General features: G+C 36.8%; 2 protein-coding genes across 2 annotated transcripts in view; both read left to right on the top strand.

Annotated features, from left to right (window-relative positions):
* The first annotated feature begins 1,446 nt into the window (after positions 1–1,446).
* Positions 1,447–4,285, top strand: LOC107757344 (prostaglandin E2 receptor EP1 subtype-like). The gene is made up of 2 exons (XM_016574784.1): positions 1,447–2,337; positions 4,037–4,285. The coding sequence occupies exons 1-2, from the start codon at positions 1,447–1,449 to the stop codon at positions 4,283–4,285; spliced, it is 1,140 nt and encodes a 379-aa protein (XP_016430270.1).
* A 1,076-nt stretch (positions 4,286–5,361) lies between these two features.
* The window catches only part of LOC107757377 (long-chain fatty acid transport protein 1-like), a 12,036-nt gene continuing 5,362 nt past the window's right edge, over positions 5,362–12,035 (top strand). The window contains exons 1-7 of the mRNA XM_016574837.1: positions 5,362–5,654; positions 5,815–5,982; positions 7,045–7,439; positions 7,516–7,680; positions 10,927–10,996; positions 11,122–11,213; positions 11,372–11,481. Of these exons, the coding sequence (XP_016430323.1) occupies positions 5,816–5,982; positions 7,045–7,439; positions 7,516–7,680; positions 10,927–10,996; positions 11,122–11,213; positions 11,372–11,481 (999 nt within the window). The 5' untranslated portion in view covers positions 5,362–5,654; position 5,815. The remainder of the gene's footprint in view (positions 5,655–5,814; positions 5,983–7,044; positions 7,440–7,515; positions 7,681–10,926; positions 10,997–11,121; positions 11,214–11,371; positions 11,482–12,035) is intronic.

Genomic DNA, 12,035 nt, shown 5'->3' with positions numbered 1-12,035 from the left:
AATTGTTCCTTGAGATAAAACTAATTTCACTTTGTATTTTGTTAATGTTAGTTCAACACTAGCAATAAGGTGAGAACCACTGTGAACACACAACAGAACCTTGTGCCTCGCAGAACAAATCTAATGTTAGCAAACAAACAGATTCAGGGGAGAGAACATGACAACAGCGTGAATTAAGACAGCAGAGGGTGAGAACAGTGCTGGAAGGAAAGGAGGATAATGAAAGGATTTTTGGCACAGCAGAAGGGGACCGGGCTACTTTTCCTCCTGGCAAATGGCCTTGAATCAATCAAAATTAAACAACACTTTGCTTGTAATTCAGCCCCCAGTGAAAAGCAAGTATGTTTATTTATTTCCTATAATTTAGTCCTTAATAATTTGGGGGGGGGTGCAAGGCAGTGCATCCTCAAACAAATAATTGGATGAACAAATAATCAACAGCACAAACATTAAACAAAATAAATATTAGCAATTTGACATGAAGAAGTGTCTAAAGTACTCACTTTCATAAAACAATATTGAGGTAGCATCTCTTTTGCCTCACTTGAGCTCACTGTGTTCATAGAGCAGCTTGTTCTTAACTGCTGTGAATGATTACGCTGTCAGTGCAGTAATGCTTTTATTGTCTTGTCCCTTGTGTATTTTTATTTATTTATTCCCTTTCATTGTACTTTTTATGTTTAATTAAATGTTCATCTGTTACAGTACAGCCAAAATCTTTTTAGTGTATAAAGTTATCATTAACTAAAACCATAAAACATTTTCATTACTTGAAATAAAATAAACATTAACACAAATAAAATATAAAAACTAGACTTATTTTATTTAAAAAAATAAAAAAGTAAATGAACTAAAACTAAAATGTAATAAAAACTAAAATTATGAATATAAAAAACAGTAAATATAAAAATAAAATCTAAATTAACATATTTATAAAAAATATAATACAGTATATACTAAAATAACACTGGTGTAGGTAAATCCATCTTTCAATGAGGTGAATATAACTGATTTCCAAATTAAAAAATCTAATTTAAAAATTTTTTTTTTCAAACGACTTTTTAACATTTTTAATGTCACATTTGGATTGAAATTATTCAGCTCTTATGCCAAGCTTATTCTGTTGTGTCTTCCTGTTAGTAAAAATTGGACACATATTGGGACACATTCAGTGAGCCAGCATACATTTTGCTATGTAAAAGGTGCCAGTGTTTTCCTCAAGTATGAATTTTACAACAGTCCTGAATTTTAATGTAGACTTCAGCTGTGAATACAGAGTCTGAATTGCTCTCTTTGAATTATTCTGCTTGCAGCAATAGTAGATGAATCCCTTCTTGTTGACCACAGTTCCAATAAAGCTCCTAGCAGGAGCATCCCTGAAGAGAAACGTTCATCACAGCTTCCTGTGACCACACTCACCTATAAGGATTTCCTGACTGTCACACCATGGATAATCTTTTCACTTCTTCCTTCCCTGTTAAATGCCAGAACTCTAGAGACTATAACCTCACAACTGTCTGTCCTGACAACCAAACTGTAAACTCCACATCTCCAGCTCTGGTTAACCCTCCAGCATTTGGGATGTCCTACTTCACCATGACCCTTGGAGCACTCTCTAATCTAACCGCACTAGCAATCCTAGCCCATTCCTACGCCCGCTTCCGCCGACGAGCCAAAGCTCCGTTTCTACTGCTGGCTTCAGCCCTGCTTCTAAGCGACCTGGCCGGTCATGTGATCACAGGGGCTTTGGCACTTCACCTCCATCTTGGGAGGGTGAAGCATCACGGGGCAGCAGCAATAATGGAGCCTCCACAGGTTTACTGCAAATTATTTGGCAGTTGCATGGTGTTTTTCGGCCTTTGCCCTCTGCTGCTAGGCAGTGCGATGGCAGTGGAGCGCTGCATAGGCATAACACAACCTCTCCTGCACCCGGCGGTCGTCACCATGACACGCGTCCGCCTCACCGTGCTGCTGATCACCTTCACGGCCCTCATTTTGGCAGGACTCCCTCTGCTAAACGTGGGCAATTACAAACCACAGTTCCCTGGCACCTGGTGTTTCTTACCTGTTAACAGTCTGATCTCCATCACTGATGCCAGCCTCTCTCTGGCTTTTTCCACACTGGGGCTTGTAACACTGACCGTCTCAGTTGTGTCTAATACTATAAGTGGGCTGAAGTTGTTCCAGGCAAGGTTTAAGGACCGCAGTGTTAAGTCAAGCGCTGCTCGGAGACATGGATCCTTCTCAGCTTCGTCTCTGCACTCCCTGGATGTGGAGATGATGACGCAGCTGGCTGCCATAACAGTGGTCTCCTGTGTCTGTTGGAGTCCTTTTCTTGTGAGTACACTGTAAAAAATCTAATAGAATCTGTGAAATGTACATTAAAAAATGCCAGTCTGCTTGTTTTGGTTGTTAGAACTGCTAGAATTAAAATGGTTGCTATAACTGTACCATAAGAAATATGGTATTTTTTTACATATTTACATTTTTTTTTTTTACATATGTTTTAACTGAAAAAAAACACAGGGGGATATTAAAAAGTATATTTTCTGAGGTATATATATATATATATATATATATAAACACTGCACATATGTCATACACACAAATTAAAAACACCATCATGGTAACACTACACTAAAATAATACAATACATACACATTGAATTAACAACATAAGATGTAATATAAACCCTAATTTATCTAACTGATGAGAAAAACTAAGAAGAAACAGCAATTTGAATGAAAAAACATCAAATGTTAAGTGTCCCTGCTGAAAAAAAACCCAGCCTAAGCTGGTTATAGCTGGTCAGCAGGCTGGTTTTACAGGGGTTTTGGCCACTTCTTTAGCTGGTCAGGCTGGTCTTAGCTGGTTAGGCTGGGAGACCAGCTAAAACCAGCTACTTCCAGCGTCTCTGCCCTCCCTGGATGTGGAGATGATGACGCAGCTGGCTGCCATAACAGTGGTCTCCTGTGTCTGTTGGAGTCCTTTTCTTGTGAGTACACTGTAAAAAATCTAATAGAATCTGTGAAATTTACATAAAAAAATGCCAGTCTGCTGGTTTTGGTTGCTAGAACTGCTAGAACTAAAATGGTTGCTATAACTGTACCATAAAAAATATGGTATTTTTTTACATATTGAACTTACATTTACAGTAAAACAAACAAAAAACAAACTTATATGTAATTCTTTAAATGACATTACGTTAACTGACAAAACACAGGGAGTTATGAAAAAGTATCTTTTCTTAGGTGTAATATAAACCCTAATGTATCTAACTGATGAGAAAAACTAAGAAGAAACAGTAATTTTAATGAAAAAGCATCAAATGTTAAGTGTCCCTGCTGGGGGAAAAAACCAGCTAAACCCAGCCTAAGCTGGTTACGCAGCTGGCTGCCATAACAGTGGTCTCCTGTGTCTGTTGGAGTCCTTTTCTTGTGAGTACACTGTAAAAAATCTAATAGAATCTGTGAAATGTACATTAAAAAATGCCAGTCTGCTTGTTTTGGTTGTTAGAACTGCTAGAATTAAAATGGTTGCTATAACTGTACCATAAGAAATATGGTATTTTTTTACATATTTACATTTTTTTTTTTTACATATGTTTTAACTGAAAAAAAACACAGGGGGATATTAAAAAATTTTCTGTGAATGCGCCTTCTGATTCATTAGGCGCTACAGGTAAATAACTAAATAAATAAACATAAAACTATTTGTGTTACAGACCATTGCATTTATAATTAACACAATACATTAAAATAATATGATTAAAAAAAAATACCAGTCTGAAGCATCAAGCAGCATAACGCGCTGTTTTGTACAGCTAACATAACTAAAAGCAAATGACACCGGAAGCTTCGCACATTCAAGAAATGGCTGCACCCTAATGTTGAACTGATAGTACGGGAACATACCATTAACCAATTAACAAGTTTTTACAGTCTTTTACCGTTAAAAATACTATCAATTTTCGCATTGTGAGGTGTTCGTTTGTGATTCTCTAGACTGTTTGACCGTTTTCCTCTTCGTTTCACAGATTTACATCCTCATATCCGTTAGCAGGTTTTATGAAGGAATCAGAAGGCCAAGGCGCCAGTGTGAGAAGCTGCTTCTCTTGGCTCTGCGCTTGGCGAGCTGGAACCAGATTCTGGACCCGTGGGTTTACATCCTCCTGCGGCGAGCGGTTCTGCGCAGACTCCTTCAGCTGCTGCAGCCGGACAGAGTCCTGTTCACACAGAGCAGCTCCTACAGAGACTCGCACAGAAAGCAGATTAGTTTACACTGATTACAGACTTGTTTCATTTCGAAAATGTTTATGTGTGGTCACTCATCAAAAATACTGTGTGAAAATGATTATTTTTCCTTGTAAAAAAATAGAAGAAATCTTAAAAGTATATAAAAAATGAAATTAAATGAAATAAAAGGTCCCTTAAGTGTACCTAGAGAGAGAACACTTTCATGACTATGTTTAGTACACCTTTAAAAAGTGCAATTTGTAATAATGCCAACTTTAAACGGTTTACTTTAAAGTACATTTTACATCATTATGTTTTATTAATTTTTATTCATGTTTTATTAATAAAAACTTGTTATTCTGATGTGTTGAGCTAAAGTTCAGCTGATTGCATTTCACATAAATTAACAATTCAGTTAGCATGCAGTTAAATGTCTGAAAACATTCAGTATTATTGCACCTTTATTCTTTTATAGTAGCTATATTATTTATTATTTCCGTAATAAGTACACTTATTTCCGTTAGAAATATGCTAGTGTACTTCTTTTTCACAAGGGTTGACCTTACAGTTTACAAAAATTACAGTTATAGCTAAATAAAAAATAAATAAATATAAAAAATTGAAGTATGACATGGATGCTACAATCTTGGCTTATATGCTGCTTTAAAAATTAAAAATAAAACGTTTATAATATATTTACTTTATAATTATGTATAATTACAACATAAAATATAAATGATAGTAATAAATTATTGTCATTATCATATTTTCTAATCTGGTACTTAGCGAAAAACATGTTTTCGTTTTTAACTGGTGCAGGTACTTTAGCACTAAACCTGTTATTTACTGTCACAAAATGTTGTGCATGAAAGTTACAGTGGTGGCTTTAATGTTCATATAAATGCATTCTGTTGATTAAAAAAAAAATGACTTGCTTTTTTTATGACGTTTAAAAAAATGTCGCTTGTGTGTTACACGTTGTTTAAGTACGTAAATAAAAATGGTAATAACATAATAAACAACGAACTATCAGTTCATTTTTAACAGTACTATCAATGATACGACGAACTCCACACTTTTATTGTGAAAAAAACACTCTCAGCCATTTTGAAAAGCTTTCTCACCAACTCCGGCTTCAATTATGTTCCCCCAAACAGTAAGTGGTTGTTAGTAAACACATAGTTTGTTGAAAAGGTGCTGCACATGAAGTGAAGATACTTACTGAATAGTGTACTTCTGAATATAACAGACTGTCGTAGCAAGTTCTCCCGCCCTTTGTGCTCTCGGACGCTCGTGTTATTGACATAGGGGTCAGTAGTTTGGACTTAACTGTGGTCAGTCAACCTCTAACCGCACAGCAAGGTCGTCCCATGTCTTGACAGATCAGGGCTGGCTGAACTATATATCTCTCTACCATAGGTAAGCTTTCATGGCTGTTTTATTGCTTTATGATACCGCCATAAACCATCAGCAGACAGTGTTTCACACACGTTGTGTGAATATCTAACGTTAAATGGAGACTTTGCTTCGCTGCTGTGTTTGTGAATGAAAAGTGATGTTCAGCATGTACCTGTTTTAGGATGCACTATGTGGCGAGTGGCTCCCTGTCCTTGGGTTCCCTGGGCCTGCTCCGTCTGTTTGGGGCATCCTGGTCCTGGAGCCTGGCAGCAGGTCTGAGTGTTTATTTAGGAACAGGAGGCTGGCGGTACCTGTATGTGGTGGTTCGTACGGCTAAAAGGGACATCAAGTGAGTGACTGATATTTTTGATCTCACATCAACTGCAAATTGTGTCCTGCTGAGGAAAAAAACAATGAAACCAGCCTAAGCTGGTTGGCTGGTTTTAGCTGGTCTTCCAACCTGGTCATAGTTGACTTTGCAGGCGTTTTAACCACTTCTTTAGCTGGTCAGGCTGGGAGACCAGCTGACCAACCAGCTAAAACCAACTTGGCCAGGCTGGCAAACTAGCTTAAACCAGCCAACCAGCTTAGGCTGGTTTCAGTATGTAAGTATGTATTTATTTATTTTCAGCAGAAATTCTTTTAAAGTCAGCATTTTACCCTAAAATCGGAAATGTACCCTATATTCTAAATGCATTTTATTGTGCATGTTTCATTTTTAGAAATTTTTTTGGCCATGTAATGAACTTACCCTTACAATTGACTGCAAGCTCACGTTCAAATCTGCTACTTTCCAATCAACAACCACGTCCCCGCCCTGTGTTGTTTTTCTTTTCGATAATCCATTTTACTCTGATGCACATCACAATGTGAATTAAGTATTTACCAAAAAAGAAGAATGCTATCATAATTTACTCACTGTCTACTAAACATGTATGACACCTTTTTTCTGTGAAACTTTGAAATTTCAAGTCAGCATGCGATAAAAATTGACCCTGTATTTTTTTTATGCATGTCACTGCTCTTGTTGTAAATAGTCCATCCAATGCGATTTTTCATGCATAATAATATCCATGCGTAATGTAATAACTTTCTCTTCATGTCACAATGTCTGTTTTATGCCAACTTTGAGCGGTTGGCAAATTTGGTTATGAAACCAAAGAACTGCTGTCAATGTGCGGCCACATTAACATAATCCTGTGGAATATGCATGGGGAAATCTTTCCTTCTCACACAGAATTCTCAATTGGGTAGATTCATATTGAAATGACTGGATTTCGGGCACAAAAATTTAGAGTTATATGTGACAGAACCTTTAATAACACTTATTAACGGCGACTTTGAGTATTCAAATGAGAGCTATGAAAGATGTGAAAATGACTGACCGATTTCTCCTCTTCTTGTCCATCAGTGGTCTTTACGTGCTGCTGAGGGTTAAACTGGCCTTATGGCTTCATATTCGTAACGGAAACACCATACCCTCCATCTTTTCCAAAACCGTGGCTCGGCACCCAGACAAGCCTGCGCTTGTGTATGAAGCCACTGGGGAAACGTGGACTTTCTCCCAGTTAGATCAGATCTCCAATGCTGTGGCCCACTGGGCACTGAGCCAGGGCTGGACCTCAGGAGATGTGGTGGCACTATTCATGGAGAGCCGGCCGCTCCAAGTGGCGCTCTGGCTCGGCTTGGCTAAAGTAGGCGTGGAGGCTGCACTCATCAACTTCAACCTCCGACGGGATTCACTCCTGCACTGTATGGGTGTTTCAGCATCCCGAGCTCTGGTTTTTGGAGCAGAGCTAGCAGACGGTGAGTCTACAACATTCACTTTGGCTTTTACCTGGATCATGCAACTAATTGCACATGCCTTCCTGTGTGTATGTAGCCGTGTCTGAAGTGAGCTTCTCTTTGAGTGAGACATTGGTGCGGTTCAGCACGGGAGACCTCGGACCAGACCAGATGACCGCTCTGAAATGTCACCCCCTTGATTCCATTCTGGCATCTGCCCCTCGACACCCACCATCCTGTACTTTGTCCAAGGGCTTCAGCGGTGAGTTTTACAGTATTACAAGGTTTTAGCTGTAGAGCAGAGTTGTCAAACACATGGATTATGGGTCAGATACGGCTCGTGGAGGAGTCTGGAATGATTTTAGTCTGGAATGACAACAATGTTTAATTTATTAAAAGGGTCATGAATTGATAAATCAAATTTTCCTTAAAAACATATTCGCAAGTAACTAGAAAACAGCTATTATTGAAGCAAAGCTGCCTGCTCAGGCACAGATCAACGCATCTTCATCTCTTGCGTATGTTTGTGAAGTAAGAGATACCACAACAGCAACACTTGGAATAAAAATAGATTTAGATATAGATTTTCCAGATGTTTTGCAGATTTTAGTTGTGGAAGAACATTGTCTTTGCATACCTTGGAAACAAACACACTTTTAGTGAAAAACACACAAGCATGCATGTTAATTCTAAACCTTGATCTGTGATAAATTATTGTGTTGATATGTAAGTACTCATGTAGTCAGCTGTTCTGTCTCAGAATTGTTTATTTTGTTTATTCATTAAGCATAACCGTTATATTCACATTGCTCCTTTCAGTAGCATGAAAAAAACTGATATTCAAATTGTGATTATATAAAGCGATCAAAGAACGTTCCTCTTATAAGTGTTACAAGGGTTATAATCATTAAAGGGGTCATATGATGCGATTTCAATTTTTCCTTTCTCTTTGAAGTGTTACAAGCTCTTGGTGCATAAAGAAGATCTGTAAAGTTGCCAACACTAAAGTCTCAAAACCAAAGAGATATTCTTTATAAAAGTTAGGAGTTAACCACGCCTACCTAAAACGGCTCGTTCTAACACGCCCTTACTGACAAGATGCGCGTTAAATATCGCATGCGATATGGGTTTTAATGTTTGTCTCGTCGCTCCGGCCGGACACGGCATCTACAGTATGTGAGGGGCGTAACATTTCCATCTCACGCTTGAGGTCTTCGGCCAATCACAACGCATTGGATAGCTGGCCAATCACAGCACACCTCGCTTTTTCAGACCGATGAGCTTTGTAAAAATCGACGCGTTTCAAAAAGGCGGGGCATAGAGGAGAAATAATAATGTACAGTATGTGGAAAATAATGTGTTTTTTTAACTTTAAACCGCATAAACACATTTCATTACACCAAATACACCAAATAATGTTCTTTTTAGCAGCATCATATGACCCCTTTAACTAAAACATTTTCATGACTTTTGGATTAAAACATTAACTGAAAATTTTTATTTCAGCTAGTGGCTGAGGCAATATTTTCATTTTGTTTAAGTACTAAAATAATTAAAACTAAAACTTAATAAAAACTATATAGACATTTAAAAACAACTAACAAAAACACAACAAAATGGCTAATATTTGATTACTCAATCACTTCAGTTCAGCTTGAGTCTTGCTCTCGCCAAAACCCCTGTTAAAAATCACAGAGACCTTCTGCAATGCAAAATTAATCTCATATTTATATTGTGTCTACATTTTGTTTGCTGTGATGAAAGCATTCAGTGTTCGAAACAGAGGGTCAAAAACAGGGTAAAAAAAAGTCCATTTACTTTTAAATTATGACTGCTTTTGATGTACCAACATTATAAGTGGACCTCGAAATATTATAGAATAAAAAAAAAAATCAATTCTTGACCCCTGTAAATGGTTATGATACATTCAAAATGTTATTTTTTAGCTACAGAAGGTCAGATAACTGTAAATTTTTTTCTGTTGCGTGTAAACCCACATCTTTTTATCCTACGGGAACACCAAGTTGTAACCATTTTTTAAAAAAGCGGCCTGCATGGTTAAAATTAGTTTGACCCTCCTGCTGTAGAGGTTTATTCAGCGAGAAATCAAATGAACCGTCTGATGGATGGATCAGGTGGCATTATTAGCGTCTTTATGTGCACATTACTTTGACTATCAGCGCACTGGAGTGTTACATTTATTTCATGTCTCATACTTTTACGATCTCCGCTGTTGCAGTTTTGTAGCAAAATGTTCTGTTGTGGGCCATTATTAAAGTTTTTATGGAGGTAAGTTAGAAACTTCTAGACAATTCGTTTAAAGTCTATATGGTGGACAGACAGTATTAGAATGATGTATAAACATGTCTGTTTATCCTGGTGGATAGTTGTGTTTATTGTCGGTTATTAGTATGTAAAGTATATTTTTGATGTCCTCCCTTCCTATAAGAAAGTATTCCACTTCTCCAAGATTGCGTTTGTCCTCAGTTCATTAGAAAATATGTTGGATTACCTGTTACACAAGTCGTTATAAGAACACTTCAGAATGTGCTGCTGGCAGTGGAACTGGTTGCATAATAGCCCTGAATCAGTCACAAGGTACCATATTAATTAGATTTTTAATTTGCAAGTCACAGAGATCTATCAGCTCAAATAAATGTATCCACTTGTGTGAAGTGACGGTGATCTATCAAGTGGTCCTCAATTCTGTCAAGAGCTCTTTTGATGATACGAGACAATAATCTGATTGAAGACAAGCATCTGAATGAGAAAGGCAAGAGTCAGACAGAAAATATAGACAAAGAAATATTTGAATGTCAGAATAGCATAATGTTAGAATGTTTCAGAATTTAAAAATGTCAGATTAGCATATAGCAATGCAATGTTTGATACTACAACACAACAAAAGATAAAATGCTATTGCTTTTATAATAATATTAAGTAAATGAAAAAGTCAAAATTATTATAAGTTTAATAAATGTCAATGTTTAGTGTCACATGATCCTTCATAAATCATTCTAATGATTAATGCTTAACTTAATGATCTGATTTGCTGCTCGATACAGGTTTCTTTAATGAATAGAAAGTTCAAAAGAACAGCATTTATTTGAAATTAATAATCCCAAACCTTTGAACAGTAGTGTGCACAACAGTTGTTACTTTACCAATCATACATTCCATTCCCAGTGTGAAAAAATTACCTAAAGGTCATTTCAATTGTATTTTTTGTTTTCTAATTACATTTTTAATTAAATTGACTGCTAATAGTTAAGACATGTTGGCATATTTAATAATGTGATGATAAAAGGATGGAACCCGCTGAATTAAATATTATGAAATGTTCATCATTTCTTATTGTATATTATGTTTATGTTTTTAAATATAGTAAATCCTGCATGCTAGACAGTTAGCACTAGTAGTCCAGGTATCACCCATGTCATATGTTGTACATGTGCATTTGCTTTACATTTATTCATTTAGCCGACACTTTTTCCCCTTTCTCTCACAGATCGTTTGTTCTATATCTACACTTCTGGCACCACAGGACTCCCTAAAGCTGCTATAGTGGTGCACAGCCGGTAACCTGCTCGCAGCCACATCACATACATAAATCACTGAGAGAAATACTTTCTTACTTTTAAATGCCTAATACTTTTAGGCCCATTTTTGAATTGAGCTTTCATGAACTGCTTTGATTTCCTAGATATTACAGGATTGCTGCTTTCGGATACCATTCTTTTAGAATGCGGCCAGACGACATCATCTATGATTGTTTACCCCTCTACCATTCAGCAGGTATATTGTACATGTCACAGTTGCTAACTTTACAGACTCCTTGTCTTTCTATGAAGACATTGTAAGCTGTCAGAAGTTGTTGGTTTCAAACATACAGTTGCAGATTTTACAAATAGCTCGGCGCATGCTGTACGTCTGTTGAATTTACTCTTTAACAGGTAATATTATGGGGGTGGGCCAGTGTCTGATTCACGGTATAACCGTGGTGGTCAAGAAGAAGTTCTCTGCAAGTCGCTTCTGGGAAGACTGCATCAAACATAACTGCACTGTAAGTCACCTATGTTTGGGTCATTATCAGAATCAGAATCAACAAAGATTTACTTTAATGAGCAATTTATATTTTCCTTATACTTTAAATACTTTAGCAGACATCTTTTTCAAAACAATTTTTTTTCCAATTGTATTTTTAAGGTGAAAAGTTTTTTTTATCATAAAAATCATGGTTTTCTTGGGTTTGTACCATCTGATGCTGAACTAAATGCTAAAATAAAATGATATTTATTTTATATTTTAAAGAGACATGCTGAGGTGTGGGGGTCACCAACCTCTATGTGAAATTAGTTACTTTTGTATGGTTATTTTGTCACATAATGACAGAATGGCTTCCTGTTTGTTTGTTGGTTATTTACATTTACATTTATGGATTTAGCAGACACTTTTATCCAAAAGCGACTTAAAAAAGAGGAACAAAAGCAATCGGTCAAGGAGCTAACAATATTCATTATATTCAATGCCAGGTTTATTTGACAACTAGATTGGGAAGCAAGCTAGAGAAGAGGTGTGTGTGTGTGTGTGTGTGTGTCTGTGTGTCTGTGTGTGTGT

Source organism: Sinocyclocheilus rhinocerous, unplaced genomic scaffold (genome assembly GCF_001515625.1).
Source record: "Sinocyclocheilus rhinocerous isolate Xijiao unplaced genomic scaffold, SAMN03320098_v1.1 scaffold383, whole genome shotgun sequence".
Lineage (NCBI taxonomy): Eukaryota > Metazoa > Chordata > Actinopteri > Cypriniformes > Cyprinidae > Sinocyclocheilus > Sinocyclocheilus rhinocerous.
This window is presented reverse-complemented; position numbering and strand designations above follow the sequence as displayed.

Coding starts and splice junctions, on each gene's coding strand:
- LOC107757344 (XM_016574784.1), top strand. CDS start 1,447: ATGGATAATCTTTTCACTTCTTCCTTCCCTGTTAAATGCCAGAACTCT. Junction 2,338..4,036: donor TCTGTTGGAGTCCTTTTCTT/GTGAGTACACTG, acceptor TTCGTTTCACAG/ATTTACATCCTCATATCCGT.